At 44.6% G+C, this 26,206-nt stretch overlaps 1 protein-coding gene across 1 annotated transcript; it reads left to right on the top strand.

Moving 5' to 3' along the window:
- The first annotated feature begins 9,169 nt into the window (after positions 1-9,169).
- On the top strand, positions 9,170-10,656 carry LOC126989502 (uncharacterized). The gene is made up of 2 exons (XM_050848080.1): positions 9,170-9,411; positions 10,234-10,656. Exons 1-2 carry the CDS (start codon positions 9,177-9,179, stop codon positions 10,323-10,325), a joined length of 327 nt encoding a protein of 108 aa, XP_050704037.1. The 5' UTR covers positions 9,170-9,176; the 3' UTR covers positions 10,326-10,656.
- The last annotated feature ends 15,550 nt before the right edge of the window (positions 10,657-26,206 follow it).

Genomic DNA, 26,206 nt, shown 5'->3' on the forward strand with positions numbered 1-26,206 from the left:
CCGTCACTTCCTTGAACTTAATATTAACTAGAGTAGAAAAGCAACGTTTTGGAGCCATCTGATTAATGTAAAATCACTTAGGTTTAAGGACAGACCACCTAGTCTGGACCATGGGGTCTGTGTGGTCTGATTTTCTATATAAATCTATGTAAATCTCTCTCTCTCTCTCTCTCTCTCTCTCTCTCTCTCTCTCTCTCTCTCTCTCTCTCTCTCTCTCTCTCTCTCTCTCTCTCTCCTCGCTTGGTTAGTATGCAAAACAGTCTTGTGTCTCGGTAATTCGACTTTTATCTCTTTTAGCTTTTTTTTCATTCTTTTCCTTTTCTTTCATTGTCATGGAAGAAAGTCGTTGCGAGTCAGTCATGGCGAGAGATTTACCGTTGTTGTTTTTGTTATCGTTGTTGTTGGGTGTTATCGTTCTTCTTGCTCTTGTTATTGTTACTGTTGTTGTTTTTTTTTTTTGTTTTTTTTTTTACAACAAAGGAGGCAGCTCAAGGGCACACAAAAAAAGAAAACAATAATAAAAAAAAAAGCCCGCTACTCGCTGCTCCTAAAAAAGAAACAAAAGAGGTGGCCGAAAGCAAGATCAAATACGGGAGGAGAGATGTCCTGATACCCTCTTCTTGAAAGAGTTCAAGTCCTAGGCAGGAGGAAATACAGATGCAGGAAGATTGTTCCAGAGTTTACCAGCGTGAGGGATGAAAGAGTGAAGATGCATAAGGGGTTTGGACAGTATAGGGATGAGCATGAGTAGAAAGTCGAGTGCAGCGGGGCCGCGGGAGGGGGGGAGGCATGCAGTTAGCAAGTTCAGAAGAGCAGTCAGCGTGAAAATATCGATAGAAGATAGAAAGAGAGGCAACATTGCGGCGGAATTTAAGAGGTAGAAGACTATCAGTAGGAGGAGGAGAGCTGATGAGACGAAGAGCCTTAGCCTCCACTCTGTCCAGAAGAGCTGTGTGAGTGGAACCCCCCCACACGTGAGATGCATACTCCATACGAGGGCGGACAAGGCCCCTGTATATCGACAGCAACTGTGCAGGGGAGAAGAACTGGCGGAGACGGTACAGAACGCCCAGCCTCGAGGAAGCTGATTTAGTAAGAGATGAGATATGAAGTTTCCAGTTGAGATTTTGAGTTAAGGATAGACCGAGGATGTTTAGTGTTGAGGAAGGTGATAGCTGGGTGTTGTCAAAGAATAGGGGATAGTTGTTTGGAAGATTGTGTCGAGTGGATAGATGGAGAAACTGTGTTTTTGAGGCGTTGAAGGACACCAGGTTCCTCTTGCCCCAATCGGAAATAATAGTAATGTCTGAGGCTAAGCGTTCTGCAGCCTCCAGCCTTGAGTCGTTAAGTTCCTGTAGGGTGGGTCTTCTATTAAAAGAAGTTGAGTAATGCAGAGTGGAATCATCGGCGTAGGAATGGATAGGACAGTTCGTTTTGGAAAGAAGATCATCAATGAACAACAGAAAAAGAATGGGAGATAGGACAGAACCCTGTGGGACACCACTGTTAATAGATTTAGGGGAAGAACAGTGACCGTCTACCACGGCAGAAATAGAACGGTCAGAAAGGAAACTGGAGATAAAGGTACAGAGAGAAGGAGAGAAACCGTAGGAGGGTAGTTTGGAAAGCAAAGATTTGTGCCAGACCCTATCAAAAGCTTTTGATATGTCCAGCGCAATAGCAAAGGTTTCACCGAAACGGCTAAGAGAGGATGACCAAGAGTCAGTTAAGAAGGCTAGGAGATCACCAGTAGAACGCCCCTTGCGGAACCCATACTGGCGATCAGATAGAAGGTCAGAAGTGGAAAGGTGCTTTTGAATCTTCCGGTTAAGGACTGACTCAAAAGCTTTAGATAGACAAGAAAGTAAAGCTATAGGACGGTAGTTTGAGGGATTGGAGCGGTCATCCTTCTTAGGCACAGGCTGTATGAAGGCATACTTCCAGCAGGAAGGAAAGGTAGATGTTGACAGGCAGAGGCGAAAGAATTTGACCAGGCAGGGTGACAGCACGGAGGCAGTTTTTAAGGACAATAGGAGGCACTCCATCAGGTCCATAAGCCTTCTGAGGATTGAGGCCAGAGAGGGCATAGAAAACATAATTTTGAAGAATCTTTATAACAGGCATAAAAGAGTCAGAGGGGGGATGAGTAGGAGGAATATGCCCAGAATCGTCCAGAGTGGAGTTTTTAGAAAAAGTTTGAGAGAAGAGTTCAGCCTTAGAGATAGATGAGACGGCAGTGTTGCCGTCAGGACTGAGGAGTGGAGGGAAAGAAGTAGAAGTGAAGTTGGAAGAGATGTTTTTGGCTAGATGCCAGAAGTCACGGGAAGAGTTAGAGAAAGCAAGGTTTTGGCATTTTCTATTAATGAAAGAATTTTTGGTTAGTCGGAGAATAGATTTGGCACGATTTCGGGCAGAAATGTAAAGTTCATAATTAGCATTAGTTTGAAGGCTCTGGTACCTTTTGTGAGCTGCCTCTATCACTGACAGCACGAGAAGAAGCGTGATTAAACCACGGCTTTTTAGCGTGAGGAGTAGAGAAAGAACGAGGAATGTATGGCTCCATTCCAGAGACAATCACCTCTGTGATGCGCTGAGCACACACAGAGGGGTCTCTATCCTGGAAGCAATAATCATTCCACATGAAATCGGAAAAGTACATCCTCAGGTCGTCCCACCGAGCTGAAGCAAAATGCCAGAAGCATTGCCTCTTCGGTGGGTCCAGAGGGTGTACAGGAGCGATAGGACAGGATGCAGAAATAAGATTGTGATCGGAGGAGCCCAACGGAGAGAACAGTTTGACAGAATAAGCAGAAGGGTTTGAGGTAAGGAAGAGCTCTAGAATGTTGGGTTCGAGGAGTTATCAAGACACCTCTCGGGTCGGCAGCCAGAAGGGGAGTCCTCCCTGGGGGAATTTGTGGTCCCCCCCCCCCCCCAGGCGGAGACTCCGAGGCTTTTTTTTTTTATTTTTTTTTTTATTTACATTGCTGCCTATTGCGCCGGTAGGCTTCTTTCCGGTGGATCCTGATGGTCGGTCCAAGGCTTCATTCCGGTGGGTCCTGATGGTCGGCCCAGCCCGTTCTGGCGCAGGCGAGTGTTTATAGTGGCGCCGTCTTGCATTGGCTCATGCTGCCCTTCCAGAGCTCATTTTTGATCCTTGAATCTAGAGTCCGGGTTGATAGGTGGTCTTCTGGACAGCATGTGGGTAGTTTTAAGCCACTCGGCGGCGGCTGAAAAATCCCAGCTTGGTGGCACCTGGCGGGGATTGAACTCGCGTCCTCCTGAACACGAGGCCGTTACTTTGACGACTCAGCCACCGCCTCCCCTCTTGATGTAGGTGCGCCATTTTGAAATTTTAATTTTGGGAAAAAGTGTATATATTGTGTGAATGTAGTGTGGTGTGGATAAAGAGAGGATCTGTCTTTAGAGAGCATGCTGAACTACTCTCCGGTGTTGGTGAGACAATAGGGAAAAGGTTAGTGAGGACATGGGAAGGGTCTTTGGAGGGCTTCAGCTCCCTTCTCACCTCCCATATAGACCTCACCGGGAGTGGCTTGCGCCCGTTCGGTAGGTGTCTTCCTACCTACTCCTACCTACTGCTTATGTAATGATAATAGTAGTAGTTGCAGTATTAGTAGTAGTAGAACTAGTAGTAGTAGTAGTAGTAGTAGTAGTAGTAGTAGTAGCAGTAGCAACTGTCTTTCTTTTATCTTTCTGTCTATATCTCACTTATCTCCCTTTATATTTTCACTTACACTTCAAATCCGCACACACACAAACAAGCACACACACACACACACACACACACACACACACACACACACACACACGCACACACACACAAACACACATCCATAGCTAGGCACGATAACAGAAAACCTTATTCCCGATACCCGATAACTGATAACGGAAAACCTTATCGGTGATAACCGATATTCGTTTATTGGAGACACAAATATAGGTGATAACCGATAACCGATACCCGATATAAATCCACAATTCCGATACTAGCTAGCGATAAGTCCGATAGGCGTAAACGATACTATATTGATATTTCAAATAAAAAACATAGATGAATTCAAATTTTCATGATATGTATTTTAGAAAACTTACAAAACCTGACAACCACACGTTGACACGTAAATGTGGACGGTAATACTAGAAACGCCTGAACCGGTGTTGTGTTATTTGGCGTCCCCACCGTCAAAAGCTGGCGATTTTGTTTACAAACACTGGTCTCTCGTGAACTGCGCATGCCACGCGCCACGCCACGATGTGATAACACAATCCACTGGTCTCTGTTTGCGCTCTTTACAACTGGATCACAAATTTCTGGCAGTGAATAATCATTTTCGGGGCAAAGTTAAATATTTTTTTCTCTTTGATATAGTGATTTCTGAGTAACATAAAAAATAACCTAGTGTTTTAATGATGATGATCTAAGTATGAAATCTCTTCATTGAAGTTATTTCATACCCCGAAGTTTTTTTTTCATAGAACACCGGGCGCCCGGGCCACGCATGCACAGTAGGGAGGAGACAACGTTTTTGTCTGAGGCGGAAAAAGTAGCGATTATCGCTAGTTTGCTTACAAAAGTAACGAAGATACCGATATTTATATAAATAAGTAGCGGATGGCCGATAACCCGATTTTGTTATCGGCGATAAAGTATCGCGATAACTTATCGCGATAACGCCCAGCTATGCACACACACACACACACACACACACACACACACACACACACACACGCACGCACACACACACACACACACACACACACACACACACACACACACACACACACACACACACTTCCTCCCTGAATACAAAACACTAAAAATTCATCTTCGCATCGTGTTGTCGGCGATATTTTCCTTCATTAGATCGCCTCATTAATCATTCTTCTCCCGCCAGTCTCGTTCATCATTTCGTCATAATTATTCCCGGATTTATTTTTATGATTTTTTTCAGTTCAGTGATTTTTTATACTGATTATCATTTTCCCCCTCGTTGCACTTGCGTCAATCATTGTAATACATTTTTATGCTGCCAGGGATTTTATTTTAGTTTTTTGTTTGGATATTAATGTGTCTGAGAAGGGAAGCGGAAGGTTTGTTTAGTGGTGCGAGAGATTATGAAAATGTAGTGGTAATGTTGATACCACTAATAATAATAAAATTAAGAATACTAATACTAATGCAAGTACTGCCGTTGCAACTTCTACTAGTACTTCTGATAATAATAATAACAATTATAATAATTCGCAGATATTTTTTCACTACCAAAGAAAAATTAGACGTGCTGATTGCATTATTGACTTCTTTAGTAACATGCAAATAGAGAATATGTGAGGTCAATCAAGGAAAAAAATAACAGAAAATAACAACAGGAACTGTAAAACCAGAAACTAAACAAAAATCACAAAAAAGTCCATTACATCTGTAACTTGTACAAAAGACACACCAACGTATCCATTCAACTGTTTGTATATTATGTACTCTAACGACTCTGCTTCAAGCATTAATGTAGTATTGGCGATAGCAGGCTTGGGGGTGGCGGGAGGGGCGGCAGACTAATTAGAACAGATCAAAATGCTGCACCATCGACGGGTGGACTTGACGGCTTGTAGGACTAGGCGGTGAAAGGCCGGAGGGAGGTCAGGCGTTACGTGACGCTCTTAGTGCAGGAAGAAATCAACTCGCCTGGCTTATTGTTCAGGTGAGTGTTACAAAATGTTGGATTGTGATTGCTGGAAGAAATAAACTAATGTAAATACTCTTTTAGCCGAGTGTAAGGAGTTCTGTGTCTAAAGTGTTCCAACAGGGGAGTATCAAGACACCTTTCCATTCGGAACTGACCTCTATCCTGGCATCTCGTGCTAACTGTATTTTTGCCGAAACTTAGCGGGCTTTTTTGTTTTGTTTCTTGTTTTTGACCCTTGACCCTTTGATCCTTGAACTGTTTCCATTGCTGTAAGAAAAGTATTAGAAGGTGTAGCTTCTGAATGTAGGAAGAAATAACCTCACACATGAATAATCTTTTCGTTCAGTGGTAGGAAGTGTAGCATTCTGAGTGTTGGGAGAAATAAATATGCTCTCACATGTCAGTCTTTCAGTCCAGTGACTCGAGTTAAGTGTCAAGGTGTAGCATTCTGGGTGTTGGGAGAACTAACGTTTTTCATGGGTAGGCGGTGGCCGAAGTGATAGCGTACTGGACCCACATTCGCCGCGTGATGGACGACGCGGGTTCGAATCCTCACGCTACCACTCGGATTTTTCAGTCACCGCCGAGTGGCTTAAAACTACCCACATGCTGTCCTGAAGACCACCCATCAACCCGGACTCTAGAGGAAGCCGTCCAAGCGAATCAAGAACGAGCTCCGGGGGGCAACATGAGCCAATGCAAGATGGCGCCACTATAAACACTCGCCTGCGCCAGAACGGGCTGGGCCGACCATCAGGCCCCACCTGGAAGAAGCCTTGGGCCGACAATCAGGCCCCACCGGGAAGATGCCTACCGGCGCAATAGGCAACAACGTAAAAAAAAAAAAAAAAAAAAACTCCTTTAGCTGCACTCCCTTGTATGTTCCTTTCTTGCTGTCCTTCAGTGCCATTAAGCTGCTTCCTTTATTATAAAAAAAAAGTTTGGCCTCATTATTAAAAAAATGTTTATCGATATGTCAGACTGTGCAAGGAAGGGTAACTCCAAAAAGGAGAATGACAAAAAAAGATTGGCCTCCTTAGTACAAAATAATGGAGAATGCGCTATGACTTCCTGGCTCGTGTGCCTTCAAGTTAGTATAAAACGTGTCTCGGTGTGTTGAGTCTGTGCCGAGGAGGCACAATGACAATGACAATGAGTAATATCTTAGTTGCTGGGTGGATTCAATATACTTGTCAAATCTATTCCTGATGGCCGTAACTGTTTTACTATCAACGACATCACAGGGTAGAAAATTCCAAACATAACAACTCGATTGAAGAAGTGTTTAGCTTCGTGCGACGAGAATCTTTTACCACTTATCTTGAAATTGCGATTTCTTCTTGTTCTATTTGATCGATCAATTGTAATCTTCCGCATTAAATTAATATCACTGAGTCCTTTAAACATTTTAAACACTTCTGTTAGATCGCCTCGCATTCTTCGTTTTGATAGGCTGAATAAATTTACTTCTTTAAGCCTTTGTTCAAACGATAAAGCCCTCAACCTAGGAATCATTTTTATTACTCTCCACTGAACCCGGTCTAACTTTTCTGTCTTTTCTGTAATAGGGAGACCAAAACTGTACACAGTACTCTAGATGGGGTCGAACCAACGAACTATACAGTTTTAATATTACTTTTTCTGATTTATTATTATTATTATTATTATTATTATTATTATTATTATTATTATTATTATTATTATTATTATTATTATTATTATTATTATTATTATTATTATTATTATTATTATCATTATTATTATTATTATTAATATTATTATAATGAGGAGGAGGAGGAGGAAACATGGAAACATGGACTAGCATGCAGCAGAAAGCCTGTTGGCTCATTACTAGGCTGCCTGCATTCAGTGATTTAATCAATCCGTTTGCCATAGGAGTGGCTTGCAGGGAAGGATTAAAGCACTTGTGTATCTACTCCTGGGAACGTTCAGTTCACTCCCGATGCAGCAAAGTGGCGATCAATGCGTTTCTTGAAGGGGTTGATGGTCTCTGCGCTAACCACTTCTGCAGGAGGAGGAGGAGGAGGAGGAGGAGGGAAGAAGAAGAAGAAGAAGAAGAAGAAGAAGAAGAAGAAGAAGAAGAAGAAGAAGAAGAAGAAGAAGAAGAAGAGGAGGAGGAAGAGTAAAGGGTAGAGGAGAATGGGACAGATTGAGGAGGAGGAGTTTGTCATGAGTGAAAGTGGATGTAATGGACGAGAGAGAGAGAGAGAGAGAGAGAGAGAGAGAGAGAGAGAGAGAGAGAGAGAGAGAGAGAGATTTACATAGAAAATCAGACCACACAGACCCCATGGTCCGGACTAGGTGCTTAATAGTTTTAAGCCAGTAAAGAATAACCATTGTATAAATGGAAATAAAGTTTTTTATTCTGATTCTGATTCTGATTGTGTGAGTGGAGCCCCCCCCCCCCAACACATGTGATGCATACTCCATACGAGGGCGGACAAGGCCCCTGTATGTGGACAGCATCTGTGCGGGGGAGAAAAACTGGCGGAGAATGTTCATGGGGGTGATGGGAATTGTTATGTCGGGGCTGTGAGTAATGGTAATGGTCATGGTTCTCTCTGTTCCTTTATCTCCAGTTCCATCTCTGACCGTTCTATCTCTGCTGTAGTAGACGGCCACTGTTCTTCCCCTAAACCTATCAACAGTGGTGTTCCTCAGGGCTCTGTCTTATCTCCCACTCTCATTCAGTTGTTCATCAATGATCTTTCCAAAACGAACTCTCCTGTCCATTTTTACGCCGATGACTCTACTCTGCATTTCTCAACTTCATTTGATAGAAGACCAACTCAACAGGAACTAGACGATTCCAGGCTTGAGGCTGCAGAACGCTTAACCTCAGACCTTATTATCATTTCCGAATGGGGCAAGAAGAAACTTGTGTCCTTCAACGCCTCAAAATCTCAATTTCTTCACCTATCAACTCGACACAATCTTCCAAACACTTATCCCCTATTCTTCGACGGCACTCAGCTGTCACCTTCTTCTACACTAAACATCCTCGGTCTATCCTTAACTCCAAATCTCAGCTGGAAACTCCATATCTCCTCTCTCAATAAATCAGCTTCCTCGAGGTTGGGCGTACTGATACAGTACGCCCAACGGGAGATAAGACAGAGCCCTGAGGAACACCACTGTTGATAGGTTTAGGGGAAGAACAGTGGCCGTCTACTACAGCAGAGATAGAACGGTCAGAGATGGAACTGGAGATAAAGGAACAGAGAGAACCATGACCATTACCATTACTCACAGCCCCGACATAACAATTCCCATCACCCCCATGAACATTCTCTTTGACACCCCCCCACCCCCCCGCCTCCATGACCAGTCCCATTACCCCCAGGACCATTTCCATAAGCCCCCCCCCCCCCCTCCATGACCAGCCCAATTACCCACAACCACGCCACCATCCTATTCTTACCACATTAAACCATTTCTTTCCCCAGCTAAACGATGCGGGAGCCGGAGAACTGCCTGTGGGGTCTTGAGGCCAGCGGCGGGAACTGGACAGGCATCGTAGGGACTCTACAGTATGAAAAGGCCGACTTCTCCATGGACCTCACCCTGACGCCCCAGAGAGCAGCGATAGTGGAGTACGGGAGGGTGTACATCGGGGAAGAAATGGCCATCTTGTCCCTGAAGCCAAGGCCACTACCCGAGTATTTAGCTTTGTTCAGGCACTTAGAAGGTAAGAGATGGTTCCATAACATTCTCTCTCTCTCTTATACATTGTCAGATAAATACATCGGTCTGGCTAACGGTGTTGTCAGGTTTGCATGAAATCAATAAAACTTGGGGTTTTATAAGTTCAACTTTTAAAGGAGAAATATATGTGATTAGATTTTTTTAAGCGTCATGTTTTTTCCATGCTATGTAAAAACATTCGTAACTTCGAATTTAGAAAAAAATCAAGTAAATGAAAACATATTGAAAAGGAAATCACATAAGCTTGTTAGGATGATAGAAAAGTATCGATGTGCGAGTAAGTAGGAACTTGCTGAGGACAAATAGCAAAGAACCAGCGTCATTTTTTGTAAAATATTTTTTTGTCCGATCATCGTGAAATCTTCTTATGATAATTATGTTACTGTTACACACAACACGTGCACAGCCTAACCAAGACCGTCGGTGCAATTTAAAGCTACGGCGGCCGTACTCTTCTTCCCTTGAGTATATAAAAAAGTGTTTCAAGTGGCCACGTGAAACCTTTCATTATTAGGACTCGTCGAAAGCAGCTCCGGTTCCTGCCAAAACTGAAGGGTTATTTCACACTGCTCGGCAAATATTGAGAAGTAGACACACAATTATTTGTATATGAAGCAGTACGACTTGAATAATTAAGTATAGTATTTTATTTTAGAAAATAGTGTCTCAATGCAATATTAAAGTTCACTTTGCTTTCCTAAAGTGTGTGTGTGTGTGTGTGTGTGTGTGTGTGTGTGTGTGTGTGTGTGTGTGTGTGTGTGTGTGTTCAATCAAGCGATGGTGCCATGCGTCATTTCTTCCTCAGGTACTGTCTGGGTCTCCATGGTGGCCGGCGTCATGGTGTGGAGCCTAACACTCTGGGTCTTGCTCAGAATCGTACAAACTGGCGTGGAGTAGCACCCGATGAAGCACTCGGGCACTTTTCTACGGGTGGGGCCTGCTGCTCGAGGACACGCCCTATGACCCGCCCGAGGGAACACACGGCCTGGACAGCGGGGGCCGGGGAAGCATGGTCCAGTAACACACTCAGTTAAATTTACGAAATATTTTATGAAAACAAAATGCAAAGTTTAATAATGGCACCAAATTTATCATTACCCAACAGCTAGACTGATGAGTCAACAGTAAACATTCAAAACTCTCAGTAAGTGACGTAAGTCAGACAGCAGCTTCATATTAAGCAAACTTAACAACTTTTTTTTACATGCTGCCAATAGCGCCTGCAAGCTTTCTTGAGGGGCCTCTTGCTCGACCCCAGCCCGTTAGCGGCGCAGGCGATTTTTTTTTTATAGTGGCTGCCGTGATGTATGACTCTTGCTTGGCCCATGCTGCCCCCCGGTGCTCCTCTCAAAGGAACACAAAGAAAGGACAAACAACAGCAGACCTGCTGGTCCTTACGAGGCTGTTTGTGACAAGCTACACTAACTATCTAATCAAAGGTGGAAGATGAAGGACAGCAAAGGCGAAGGCTCCTCCCCACCCCCAATCCCTCCAGCCAAAGCTGGCAGGAAAGGAAAAAGAACCATGCAGCATGGAAAAACTGCATGGAAATTATGTAGGAAAGAGGAAAGAACTACCATTACTGCTACCACTAACCGGGCGATAAAAGCGGACAAGGACACCAGTATTCGAAAGAACTTAACGTTATTACGACAATGAGTAATATCTTAGTTGCTGGTTGCATTCAAAACACCTGTCTAATCTATTCATGAAGGACGTAACTGTTGTACTATCAACGACATCACAGGGTAGAGAGTTCCAAACATTAACAACTCGATTGAAGAAGAAGTGTTTAGCTTCGTGGGACGATACTCTTTTACCACTTATCTTCAAATTGTGATTTCTTCTTGTTCTATTTGATCGATCAATTGTAAAGTAATCTTCCGCACTAATATCACTGAATCCTTTAAACATTTTAAACACTTCTATTAGATCGCCTCGCATTCTTGGTTTTGATAGACTGAATAAATTTACTTCTTTAAGCCTTTCTTCATATGACAAATTTCTCAACCTAGGAATCATCTTTGTTACTCTTCGTTGGATCCGTTCCAACTTTTCTCTGTTTATTCTGTAGTAGGGAGACCAAAACTGTACACAGTACTCTAGACGGGGTCGAACCAACGAATTATACAGTTTTAATATTACTTTTTCCGATTTATTGTTAAAGACTCGTCCGATGAGGCCAACCAATTTGTTTGCAGTTTTAACTACCTCTGAACAATGCTGACCGGGCTTTAAATCGCTTGATATAGTGATTCCAAGATTCTTTACTTACTACAGAAAGTTGTTGGCCATTCATTACGTACCGAACGCGATTGTTATTTTTTCCGATGTGCAACACTTTACATTTATCAACGTTAAATTTCATTTGCCATTGATTGGCCCAACGTGCAAGTCGATCTAGATCTGATTATAAAGCTTCTTCGTCGAGTGTCGCAGTTACTTTACTAGCAATTTTTGTGTCATCAGCAAATTTTGATACTTTGCAAGTGAGCCCATCATCGATATCATTAACATTAATTAAGAGCATGGGGCCAAGCACTGATCCTTGAGGTACGCCGCTTCTGACATCGAGCCAGTTAGATGTAACACCGTTTAGAACTACTCTCTGTTTCCGCTCAGAGAGCCAGTCCGCAAGCCAATTGTGAATGTTACCCGAGATACCGTGCGCCAATAGTTTGCTGAGCAATCGTTGGTGGGGGACCTTATCAAATGCCTTTTGAAAATCCAGATATATGATATCTACTGATCTGCTTTCATCGAACACCTCAAAAATATAATGAAAAAAATCAAGTAAGTTAGTCAAACACGAACGTTTACTACGGAAGCCATGTTGCGAATTATTTATTATATTATTTTCTTCGAAGAATTTCACCATATTGTCGCGAATGATAGTCTCCATTAACTTACAATCGATGTCAGGCTAAATGGTCGATAATTTCCTGGATGAGACTTGTCCCCCTTTTTGAAAATTGGTGTGACATTTGCAAGTTTCCAATCCGACGGAACTTTTCCAGCTGTTAAAGATTTATTGAATATGATGGAGAGCGGTTTACAAATTGGACGAAGTCGCTGAAGTTAGGGTTGATTGAAGGCCTGGGCAACACGTGGGTAATATTCCGCCACTCGGCGATGGCTTGAAATATCAGCGCGTTTAGGTGAGACTCGATCCTAGGTCCACGGGCTCACCACGTACTAGGGTGTTAATCCAAGGCTGAATTTCCTGTCACAAACGCATAAAAAATAAATCATGCTGTAGAAATACTTTGTGACTCCTTAAAGTAAACGTTTTCACTGTACTTTTTTGTATTGACACGCTTGTCGTTCCTCGTCTGCCCCGCCATCCCGTGGGCCAATGAGGGGCCTCCGTCAATGCTTCACCTTCCGGCTTCCAGCCAATCACAAGGTAGTACACCGTGACGTCAGAACCGAGCCTCCGGTGAGCTTCATCTGCTGCTGTTTATATGGCCGAGGGTGTGCCGTGGGTGTGGGTGTTGGTCGTACGAAGGGTTTTCTGCGCACGAGGAGGCCGATTCAGGGACGAGAGGTGAGCAACAGGACGTTCTCGGTGACGAGTTGATTGCAGGCGGCTGTTTTGTGTGTTATGGCAAGGACGAGAGGTGAGCAATATAACATTCGCGGTGACGTGAGCTGGTGGAGAGTGACTGTTGATGCGTTATAAGGAAGCAACGTTCGAAGGGATATATTATGCGCACGAGGAGGCCGCTACGGTGACGAGAGGTGAGGAACATGCGAGTTGGTAGCGGTTGCTTGCTTTGTGTTATGAGGCAAGGACGAGAGGTGAGCAGTAGTGTTTTGTGAGGCAGAGAAGAGATGAGCAACATGTTCTTAATAACAAGTTGCTGTCGATTGGCTGTTGGTTTGTTATGAGGCAAGGACGATAGGTGGGCAACAAGCTCTTACGCCCGTATTGTTAAGCGTATCAGCACCGCAGTTCGCCTGTTTGAAAAGCCTCTCCTAGAAGGGATGTTCGTTGGCTGTTTTGTGACGCTGGTGATAGTTTTACCCGACTTCTTCATCTTGAACGGGAAAAATCACCCTGAAAACCTCGTTAATCTTCTCCGTGGCCTTGGGAATGGTCGTAATGGGAGCCCGATACCTTAGTTTTACCCGACTTCTTCATCTTGAACGGGAAAAATCACCCTGAAAACCTCGTTAATCTTCTCCGTGGCCTTGGGAATGGTCGTAATGGGAGCCCGGTACCTTAGTTTTACCCGACTTCTTCATCATGAACGGGAAAAATCACCCTGAAAACCCGGTTAATCTTCTCCGTGGCCTTGGGAATGGTCGTAATGGGAGCCCGATACCTTAGTTTTACCCGACTTCTTCATCTTGAACGGGAAAAATCACCCTGAAAACACGGTTAATCTTCTCCGTGGCCTTGAGAACGGTCGTAATGGGAGCCCGGCAAACACGTTCTTATTGTTCAGCGTCTCGGCACCGCAGTTCGCCTGTTTGAATAGCCTCTCGTAGAAGTCGCTGGGATATTCATGGACTGTTTTGTAATGCTGGTGATAGTTTTGCACGACTTCTGCATCTTGAACGGGAAAAATCACCCCTGAAAACTTGGTTAATCTTCTTCGTGGCAGGGGGCTTTGTGGTGCAGTGGTTAGCACACTCGGCTCACAACCGAGAGAGCCTGGGTTCGATTCCCGGGCGGAATGGAGTAATTTGGGCGGCTTTTCCGATACTCTACGCCCCTGTCCACCCACCAGTGAATGGGTACCAGGTATTAATCGGAGGTTGTGTCCCGTCTCCTGGGGTCCGTTCCCGGTAAAATTCTAGTTTGCCCATACTCCCCCCTCCCCCCCACACAAGCCTGGGGACCTGGTGTGAATGCAGGGTTTCGGGTGGGGGACACGAAATCCGTCGCATTCGCGTATTTTTTTAGTGGGGGGGGGGGGGATAAAAACTCCCTAGATCTAGGGAAATTCCCTAAACTTAGGGAATCTTCCTCCCACCACCACAAAAATAAGCGTTTGCGAAGAATTTACTGTTTCCCATACGAAAACCACGCACTCAGTGGATCCCCAAGCTTGTTTTGGGAGAGAAGCGTAGTGAACCCACCAAACGATGTTCACCTCACCATCTGGCGTGGCACCGGCGGCCATCTGTGCTCACATAAACCGCCTCCACCACACTCATGTCCTCTCTCTAGTAGGTTGTCACCTCATCGCAAGTTTTCTGTCCAAGTAGAGTCCGTGGCACCAAACACAGTGGATCTTCATTGTTTATCACTGACACAAGTAAAACCACCGGCTAGCCGTGATCCATCCAACACCGCGCCTTTAACAGTAATGCGGCTTGTGCAGGAAGTGCAGGCTCTCGAACCTCTTGCCCGAGCTGTTCGAACACGTGAATCCTTACTGACCGGATTCTGAATCTGCTTCACGGGCTCATATTCCCAGTATACAAGGTGATTGTGGATATTGACTCCGCGCCTCCAGAATACGATAATACGCCTCCATATATCATAGTAAAAAAAAAAAAAAGTACTTAGAAGTAAAGAAGCCGAATTAATCCCCTTCCCCCAACGATCTTGGGGGACCTGCGTGAACTCGGGGTATTTGGGTGGGAGAGCATATTTAAACTACTCCAACCGAACTTTACGACCTGCTAACGGGGGGGCGAAGCTCCCCTCGACCCCCCTGCTAACCAAGGGGGGGCGCAGCCCCCCCCTGGACCCCCCCCCCTCTTACAGGTGCGTATTCTAAAAAAAAAAATAACCACGCGTGGTGGACCTGGTCTCACATGCGTGGGCTAATGACTAACTAAGCGTACCATCGCTAAACTAGCGTACCATCGGAAATAGTATTAGGTTAAGGTGCGTGTTCCAAAGAAAAAAAAATAATAACCACGCGTGGTGGACCTGGTCTCACCTAGCGTATCATTGCTAACCGGATCGTTGGCAACGCTGCTCATATTGCAATGGCGTCGCCATGTAAACACATCGTCCGTATGTATAATATGCCCTTAAGTACAATATGGAGGCGTAATATCGTATTTTCGAGGTGCGGAGTGATTTTCAATAATTACCTTGCGTGGTTTCCGTACGTTGTTAAAAAAAAACGGAATGTATGAAATTTCCCTACATCTAAGTAATTGTAAGGAATTTCCCTACATCCAGGGTATTTTCAACCCCTCATAACTCAAAGACTATGCATTTGCAACGCATTTCATGTTTACCACCGCATTCCCCGAAGTCTCAATGGCCCCCTAGCCAATTTTGGTTGCGAGGGGTGAGTATGGGCAAACACTAGAATAATACCCCGTTCCCTTCTCCTATAATTCCTTCCCCTTCTGTCTCTCTCCGGCATATGGCCACAGATGTTGCGCCGACTAAACGAAACTTTCCAACTGTTCCCTTCTCTTATAATTCCTTCCCCTTCTGTCTCTCTCCGGCATATGGCCACAGATGTTGCGCCGACTAAACAAAACTTTCCAACTGTTCCCTTCTCCTATAATTCCTTCCCCTTCTGTCTCTCCGGCATATGGCCACAGATGTTGCGCCGACTAAACAAAACTTTCCAACTGTTCCCTTCTCCTATAATTCCTTCCCCTTCTGTCTCTCTCCGGCATATTGCCACAGATGTTGCGCCGACTAAACGAAACTTTCCAACTTTCTCCGTGGCCTTGGGAATGGTCGTAATGGGCGCCCGATACTTTTAATAATATATGGACTTCAGTGACGAGTTGATGGTGGATGGCTGTTGAATGTGTTATGCCGGCAAACTGATGCTTTCAGACATTGATTATTGATTGATTGTGATTATTTTTTACTTTCTTTTTTGCTTGTTTTCAGTATTACTTTCCTCTGTTGCCGTTGCCTATTTTCGATGTGTTTGTTTTCATTTGACACGGCAATAAAAAGAAAGATTAAGGAAGTAAGTAGAAGGGAAAAGAGAAGGAAGTAGGGAAAGAAAAAGAAAAAAAAAGACCACCTGATTCTAACGTCAAATAATTGCTTTTTTTTTCTGATTCTCTCTCTCTCTCTCTCTCTCTCTCTCTCTCTCTCTCTCTCTCTCTCTCTCTCTCTCTCTCTCTCTCTCTCTCTCTCTCTCTCTCTCGATCAAAAAACGACCCTCAGCCACGTCCCTCCACCCCGCCCATGTAAATAGACGCCGTGCATCGCAACAAACCCGTAACAGTGATCCCGCAAGTACCACCACCTCTATTACCAAGCCTCTAGATAACTTAAAAATCCTTAGTTTCAATGCGCGTGGCCTAAGAAACAAATTTGACATAATTGCTATAACCGAAACATTTATCGACACCACAAATATTGATATAAGTTCCGAATACAACATTGATGGCTACAGACTCTTCAACAAAGATCGTGTAAACCGTAGAGGCGGTGGCGTCACCTTTTTTTGTCAAAAGCTATTTGCAACCCACTGACAAAACACCAAGAGACAGTAACGTTGAACATTTGTGCGTGCGAGTAAACACTGCAAAAGTCAATTTAAGTATATATGTCACCTACAGGCCTCCCGGGCAATCACTCGATGACGACCTTGAAATGTACAGCGTTTTAAGGCAGTCACTTAATAACAACGACTCACTGATATTAGAAGACTTTAACCTCCCCCATATCGACTGGGCAACACTGTCAGGTACAGAAGGCGAGTCAAACAGAATGATTGAATTTCTAGAAGAAAATTCTCTAAGCCTAATGGTTTCTGAACCAACTCGACAAAATAACATACTCGACATTGTTATAACGACCCAAGATAACCTAGTCAGTAATGTCACGGTAGGAGAGCACCTCGGTTCTTGCGATCATAAATTAGTGCGCGTCGACATTAGAGCTCAAACATCAGTGACTGAAAATAAAGTAAAGGTGCCCAATTTCAAAAGAGCTAACTTCGTAGAAATCCGACAAAAACTAACAAATACAATTATCAGATGACGGCAATGTAGAGGAAGCCTGGCTGAGCTTTAAAACTCACTTACTCACTCAGCAGAACACATTAGTCCCCTTGTGCGAGCAGCGAAATAACACTAATAAAAGCCCACCTTGGCTTAATAGCGAAATTAAACACTCAGTCAAGGAGAGAAAATTGTCTTACAAGATAAAGAAAGAACGAAGCACGCCCGAAAACATTAGACTTTATAATGATGCCAGGCGACGAGTAAAAAGATTAGTATGTCAGGCAAAGCGTAGATATGAAGAAAATATTGCAGCCAACTGTAAAAATAATCCGAAATCTTTCTTCAGTTACATAAACAACAGAAAGGCGATCAGAAGTGGAATTGGACCTTTAACAAACAGCGACGGTGCACTAGTGACTGACAACCAACACATTGCAAATCTCTTAAACAATTACTTTTCCTCGGTGTTTAATACTAACAGTCTTCCTCCCACTACCACCAACACCAGTACTAATGTAAATCTCGAGCATGCATCAGATACTCTCCTCCCTCACAACCGTATTCAATATGTTCTTGCGACAAGGCATCGTCCTTTCGGATTGGAAAAAGGCTAACGTGACACCGATTTTTAAGAAAGGAGACAAAAAAATACCGACCCATTGGTCTAACTTCAATTGTAGGTAAGCTACTTGAGAGCATAATTAGAGACAAAATGGTGAGTTACCTCGAAAGCCACTCATTAATTGGGGATTCACAACATGGCTTCCGTAACAAAAGATCCTGCCTATCAAACCTATTGACCTTTTATAACGACCTCTTCTCAGTTTATGACGTAACCAAATCATTGGACGTAGTCTATCTTGATTTCCAGAGAGCGTTTGATAAAGTCCCACATCATAAATTACTTAATAGATTAAAGCAAATAGGCATTGACGGTCAAGTAAACCAATGGATCGCGAATTGGTTGAGGAACAGACAATAAAGAGTGGTGATTAACGGATTTAACTCAGAGTGGGCGCCGGTCACTAGTGGCGTCCCTCAGGGCTCGGTTCTTGGCCCAGTGCTCTTCATTATTTACATCAACGACGTGGATGTTGGACTCAATAATCGCATTAGTAAATTTGCAGACGACATAAAGATTGGTAACCCGGTTCTCACTGACGAAGACAGGCAAAGCCTCCAAGAGGATTTGCACAAAATTTCAGCTTGGTCGGATAGATGGGAGATGCCCTTTAACGTAGACAAGTGCCAGGTCCTTCAAGTTGAAACGAGAAATAAGAAGTTCAAATACGAAATGCGCGGCGTTAAACTCACAAGCGTTCAATGCGTTAAGGACCTGGGAGTCAAAATCGCGTCAAACCTCAGATTCTCATATCAATGCATCGATGCAGCAAATAAAGCGAACAGAAAGTTGGGCTTCATTAAATGAAACTTTTTATTCAAGAATAAAGATGAAATACTTCCGCTCTTCAATAGTTTAGTCAGACCCCACTTGAAATATGCGGTACAGTTTTGGTCTCTTCATCATGCAAAGGACATTGCTAAATTAGAAGGTGTTCAGTGTCGGGCAACAAAAATGATCCCTTCCTTGTGCAACAAATCCTACGAAGAAAGGCTTTCCACCCTTAACATGTTCTCTCTTGAGAAACGTCGCCTCCGAGGAAAACTGATCGAATGTTTTAAAATACTTAATGGTTTCACGAATGTAGACAGAACAAAATTGTTTATGATCGATGACACTTTGCGAACGAGGAACGATGGCATAAAACTCAAATGTAGACAAGTAAATTCAGACTGCACCAAATTTTTCTTCACCAACGTTGTAGTGCGAGAATGGAATAAGCTCCCATCGTCAGTGGTCCAGTGTAACACGATTGACTCCTTTAAAAACAAGCTCGAGCGTCACTTCCTTGAACTTAATATTAACTAAAGTAGAAAAGCAACGTCTTGGAGCCATATGATTAGTGTAGATTCACTTAGGTTTAAGGACAGACCACCTAGTCTGGAGCATGAGGTTTGTGTGGTCTGATTTTCTATGTAAATCTATGTAACTCTCTCTCTCTCTCTCTCTCTCTCTCTCTCTCTCTCTCTCTCTCTCTCTCTCTCTCTCTCTCTCTCTCTCTCTCAGGAGGCACCAACGAGGGCTAACACCCACATATTTTGGGGGTTTACCTATGGGCACGAGAGAGAGAGAGAGAGAGAGAGAGAGAGAGAGAGAGAGAGAGAGAGAGAGAGAGAGGGGGGGGGGGGGGTTCAGGCGATAAATTAGGGAGGGGGAGGGGGGTAATGTTGGACCGTGGAACAAGCTTTATGTTGGAAGACTGCGACGCGATGCTTTTGGGGTAAAACATATCGTGGGGAGACAAGGAGGAGGAGAATGAGGAGGATGTTTGAGTTAAAGAAAGAGGAGGACCAGATTACCCTTATTGTCCGTCTCCGGCTATACGGGCATTTGGCACGCCCTCATTCATTGACTGAATATCCATATGATATCCAAATCTCTCATGCAAGAATCAACCAGCATCTTCATTATTTCATCCCTTTCATTTGTAAACTCTAGAACAGCCTTTCCTAATGTTTCCTCCTGCCTACGACTTGAACGCTTTCAAAAGGGGTGTATCAAAACACCTTTCCGATTTTAACACTTCCGATTACTATTTAAACTTCTCACAGGAGCAGCGCCAACGGAATAGTTTTTTTTTTTTTAATACATTTTACCTTTGAGCTGCCTCTTTTCAACCAATGGGAGCATACGCCGGGGGCTGCGTAGCCTCGCCCACCTTACGACGCCATGTCCGGGGGTCACTCCGGGCAAGTATCCATGCAGATCCGCTTCCCATCCTGAGTACTTCCTGGCAGGATCTGTCGACTTCCTCAAGCCACGAACTCAGAGGGCGTCCCCTTCGCCTCCTCCACTCAGTAATGTCCCTTAAGCCCCGTTCACACTGTGCGACTCTGGGCCAAGGCAACCCACGACTCGAGGGTACACGAGGTCTTGGGTGTTGATGTGAAAGGGTCGGGCATGTCTTGAAAGAGGTCTTGAGACTGTTGCTGAATGCTGCGTAGACGTCGTGACGGGAGTCTGGAGTCGTGAGGGGTAGCGCAAAAAAGTATTCCACGCTAAACTTTCACAACAAGAGTCGGCAAGAGTATGGACCAACCGTCACTTCCGGTTGAGGTCTGAGGGAGGTCGGGGGCAGTCGTCAAGACAGTCGTCAACAGTCTTGGCTTGTTTTTAGACAGTCGTGACGACTGTCGGGGCCATTTTTCAGTTTTTTACAGTTTCCTTTCGGCACAGTCGTCTGTGCCGACTACTTAAGAATGATGAGGGATTGTCGTGACGACAGTCTTCGCCTGATGAAGGACGTTCGTGACGACTGTCGGCTCAGAAATATTGGCTAACACTGCCGCTATCAAGAAATTTATATTTTTATTTTGTAATCACAAGCACAATAACAACTTATGGGCATGGTTACATTTCGCTGGCACAAACTTGGGAGCCGCACAGCACTCACGCACCGCGCTGCCTCTCTCTTGTGTTGAATGACACAACTAGGGTTGCCACCCTGAGGTCAGAAAAATGTGGAATGCAACATCTCACCCTCCAATACGGAATGGATCCATATTTAGAGGAACGGGTGGCAACCCTAAAATTTCTGGAGCATGCAATGAGTGACAGCCGCAGCACGCTGCTGGTGGAGGCAAGAGGGAGGGGGGAGGGACGTCGCGTGTTTTACACGTATTTTAGGACGAACCTTTGACAAATTTAACGGACTGGTTTTGTGATTAACCGAAAAATGCGCTCACTACAATATTAAGATACTAAATTTTATCTGCTTGACCATTCAGATGATAAAATACCGTACGGAACAAATGCCGTTTCGTATTGGTTCAAAACGGAACGATACATTTCAGTCTCGTATACAGAGCGACTCCGTATTTTGAGGAACGGCAAGGCTGCCGCCAAGACAGTCGCCAAGACAGTCGCGAAAACAGTCGCGAAGACCGTCATGAAGATCGTCGCCCAACTCCTTGGCAACTGTCGATCAGCTTGTCGGCCAACCAGTTGACAGACAATCTGGAAGACTGTCGTCAAGACTTTCTGCGACTGTCGGCCAATCAGCCGGCAGATTCGTGGTTGTTGTAGACATGGCGCCATTTAAAAAATGATCGTTGAGACTCGTCTTGAGATTAGTTGGCAGCATGTCGCAGACATTCTGCCAACAAGTTGGCCGAATGTCCCAAACAGTCGGCAACCATGGCAGACGACACCAAGACGCCAAAAAATTCTTGGAGTGTGGGAGTTGACTTGTCAAATGCAGAAGTCGCTGTGTTGTCGTGGCCAAGGGTCGGCACAGTGTGAACGGGACTTTACAGAGACAGCCCGATGAGCAAGGTCGGTTTATGGGTAGCGTGCCACGTGCCCGTATAGCCGGAGTTGGCGTTGACGAACTATGCAGGTAATAGCCGCGAATCAGTCTCACGGAGTAGTCACCGGTTTGACAAGGTCATTCCAGCGATATCCCATGATTCTGCGTAGAGACTTATTACCAAAGGCATCAATCCACCTCCCCAAGTCCCCATTTAGTGTCCAAGTCTCACAGCCATAGAGTAAGACAGGGAGCACAATGGACTTGAAGATCTGTATCTCTGTCCTTCTGCACAGGTATCAACAACGCCATATACTCGTGTTGAGCGATTCCATAACACCATGTACCAGGCTAATCCACCGTAAGACTTCCTGGCGAGACTTCGCTGTTCTGCAACAACTGCAACATCAACCGTGGTATTACACTGCTCAGTGTGCCAGGCAAGGTGCTCGCCCGCCTATTGCTGATGCAGATTTTCAGTCAGCTACTGAAGCTGCAGAGACCTGGTTTCATGCCTGGTAAGTCGACAACTGACGGTATCCTAGCGCTTCGTGTACTGGTGGAGCGCCGACGTGAGTTTCGACAGGGGATGCTTGCAGCCTATGTCGATCTCAAGAAGGCGTTTGACTCAGTGCATCGCGGGGCACTCTGGGATCCTCTGCGACTCCGTGGGATTCCTGCGAGGACTATTGGCTTGCTGACTGGCCTGTATTCTGGGACAAAGTGCTGTTGTCCAGCTTCTTTTCCGTGAATGCGGGAGTGAGGCAGGGCTGTGTCCTTGCCCCATCGCTTTTCAACACTTGTATGGACTGGGTACTACCATACTAGGCAGAGTTGTGGACCAGAGTCATTGTGGAGCATCCATTGGCAATACCAGGGTCACCGACCTTGTTTTTGCCGATGATGCAGTAATCCTGGCGGTGTCGCTGGAGGTTTTGGTGATGGCTCTCGAGGCACTGCACGAGGAGGCGAAGACCTTGGAACTTAAGGTCTCCTTGGACTAGACCAAGGTACAGGTGTTTGGAGGCTTGCTGGATGACACAGTACAGTCTGTTCATGCGTGTGGCGAGGACGTTGAGATCTCGAAAGATTTCACATACCTTGGTAGCGTAGTTCATAACAACGGTGAGTCTCGCCAGGAAGTTTTTCGGCGGATTGGTCTGGCCCACGGTGTTATGGACTCGCTGAGCATGAGTATATGGCGTTGTCGATACCTGTGCAGAAGGACAAAGATCCAGATCTTCAAGTCCCTTGTGCTCCCTCTCTTACTCTATGGCTGTGAGACATGGACACTGAATAGTGACTTGGAGAGATGAAGGGATGCGTTTGAAAATAGACTGCCTAGGGCCCTTAGGCAAAATCATGATTTAACACGGGAACGGCTGTGATAAACCGGCGATCACTCCATGAGACTGAACGGAGGCATATTACCTATATGATCGGTAATTTTCAGCGCTCCAACTATACGGGCACGTGGCACGCTGCCCAGAAGCCGACCCTGAGTAACAGTTGGGACTTGTTAATTTTGAATAGTGATGAGAATATAACTTCTCAGTTTCTGGGATTAACTTCAGCCGATTAAACACATCATCTTTTCTTAAAAATGCCGCCTCACGTAACCGTTTATGTTCACCGTCAGTTGAGGAAAGCTTTGTACATTTTTTCTTTTGACACACGATGCATCTGTCCTTCTGGCGCGGACTGCTTTCGCTGACGTTCAGATGAACCGCTGGAATTGAAGCTTCTTTGGATTCCATTATATGAAGATCCACAAAGAAAAGGCGTTACGTAAGCCATCATCTGAGCTAGAAATGTCAGAGTACATACATATTAGGCCGGAAATGCAATCTCACAACATCGAACAGACTCCCTAAAAATCTAAATTTGAGATTTTAATTTGAACATTCAACTTTGTATGTTTTCACAGTAACCTAAAAATATTTCTCTTACCCAAAAATGTCTGATTACATCAAAAGAGTTATTTTAAAGATGAGTATTTTGGAGTTATTTGGTTCAGTTATGATTGATTGATTGATTGATAGTTTATTGTTGCAGGTAAACAACAAAGGAGAATATTATGACAATTTCACATTTTTTTCAAAATGGCCGCCAGAATGAAAATGTCCAAAGAGTGAAATGTCTACCCAATTTAACATCATTCATTAGCTACTGTAGAACCTATTTCTGCAGTAAAACTGCGTGCACAACCATTTTTTTACGGATATGTAGCCTGGATCCTGGACTACCAGGCTGTTTCTGACCATCCCGAGTGAAGGAGACCCAGGGGACGCCCACAGAGTTCGTGGCTTGAGCAGGTCGACGGATCCTGCCATGAGGCAGCCTACTTGGGATGGAGGGGCCGGCATGGAGACTTGTCCGGAGAGACCCCGGGGGTGGCGTCGGAGGGTGGGCGAGGCGATTAATTGATTAGAGTTGCCTCATTTACTGTAAAACACACACACACACACACACACCATGTTGTATTGACATTTCTACAACAATGGGTAAACACACACACACACACACACACACACACACACACACCGCTTCGGTAGCTCAATGGTTAAAGCTCTGTGCTGCCAGGCTTCGCTGCCGGCATGCAAAGGGGCGAGGAGCGGTTACTGTCCCCCCATGAGCAAGGAGGATGAAGGGAGTGTGGTTAGTGAACTATAAGCAGTACCCAGTGATTGCTATAATCAGCTTGCCCGTGTCGGGAGGCTACTTAATATATATAATTGTTGGCGACGACGAGCCCATATCGTGATCAGGCCGTGGTGAAACACACACACACACACACACACACACACACACACACACACACACACACACACACACCTTGGCCTCGTTGGAGTGGTGAGTGTTTATTAACCAAATGTTTTGCCGAAATAATGTGTTTGTTTCAAGTTATATTTTTCAGAGGGCGTCTCAGAGGAGCTCTTCATGGAATTTGCTTTTTTTTTTTAATTTATAAAAATTAGCTACGGGAGTTAAAGTAATAAATCTGTTATAGATTATTGGTTTGAATTGATTGGGTTCATTTGCAGACATCATTTGTATTTTACATTAATATTTTTGTGAAGGGAAAAAAATGTACCGTTGACACCACTCTGAGGGTCGAGTGGTATCAGGTACGAACGTACGTGAATTGCACTTTTTTTTTTTAAATCGCGTTCTGTTTCTTGTGATAACTTACGAACCCCGTGGGCTTGTCTCGCGCCAGGCTGTGTTCAAACGTGATAGGCAATTAATATTAAAGACACTGCGTCCCTCTGCCGGTGTGTTTTGTTAAGAGAGGTGTGGAGTCGGAGTCGTAACCTTAAAATTTTCTGGAGTCGGAGTCGAAATTTTTTATATCCGACTCCACACTCGTGATTGCTTAGTAGGCCGGGTAGACAGGGTAAGGCAGCATTCCTGGCTGCCTTTCTAAAGTAACATCATCTCCCTCTCCTTTTAAAAATTCCTTTCCCTCTCCCCTTCCAGACGCCTCTCCATCCAAAATGTACGAAGTGGATTTATTATTTTGTTTACCCATGCGCTGTTCCCTTTCCGTAAAAAAAATTAAAAAAATAAAAAAAACTACTACTTCCTCCTTGGTCTCATTTTTCTCATTCTTTCTTCCGTATCTCATTCACCTTCCTCATTGGCCTCTCTCATTCTTAATTATGGTAGAAAATCGTAGCAGTTTTCATCTATTTTTTTAAGCAATGACACCGATTTTCACCGTCCCGCGACATACAGATGGTTCACACATTCTTCCCGTAACATACAGATGGTTCACACATTCTTCCCGTAACATACAGATGGTTCACACATTCTTCCCGTAACATACAGATGGTTCACACACTCTTCCCGTAACATACAGATGGTTCACACATTCTTCCCGTAACATACAGATGGTTCACACACTCTTCCCGTAACATACAGATGGTTCCCACTTTCTGCCCGGAACATACAGATGGTTCGGACATTCTTCCTCCTCCGTAACATACAGATGGTTCACACATTCTTCCCTCCCAGTAACATACAGATGGTTCACATTCTTCCTGTAACATACAGATGGTTCACACATTCTTCCCTCCGTAACATACAGATGGTTCACATTCTTCTCCCGTAACATACAGATGGTTCACACATTCTTCCCTCCCGTAACATACAGATGGTTCACACATTCTTCCCTCCCGTAACATACAGATGGTTCACACATTCTTCCCTCCCGTAACATACAGATGGTTCACACATTCTTCCCTCCCGTAACATACAGATGGTACACACTCTTCCCTCCCGTAACATACAGATGGTTCACACATTCTTCCCGTAACATACAGATGGTTCACACATTCTTCCCGTAACATACAGATGGTTCACACATTCTTCCCTCCCGTAACATACAGATGGTTCACACATTCTTCCCGTAACATACAGATGGTTCACACATTCTTCCCTCCCGTAACATACAGATGGTTCACACACGCTTCCCGTAACATACAGATGGTTCACACATTCTTCCCGTAACAT

This window comes from Eriocheir sinensis, unplaced genomic scaffold, assembly GCF_024679095.1.
Source record: "Eriocheir sinensis breed Jianghai 21 unplaced genomic scaffold, ASM2467909v1 Scaffold12, whole genome shotgun sequence".
Taxonomy (NCBI): domain Eukaryota; kingdom Metazoa; phylum Arthropoda; class Malacostraca; order Decapoda; family Varunidae; genus Eriocheir; species Eriocheir sinensis.

Coding starts and splice junctions, on each gene's coding strand:
- LOC126989502 (XM_050848080.1), top strand. CDS start 9,177: ATGCGGGAGCCGGAGAACTGCCTGTGGGGTCTTGAGGCCAGCGGCGGG. Junction 9,412..10,233: donor TTTGTTCAGGCACTTAGAAG/GTAAGAGATGGT, acceptor TTTCTTCCTCAG/GTACTGTCTGGGTCTCCATG.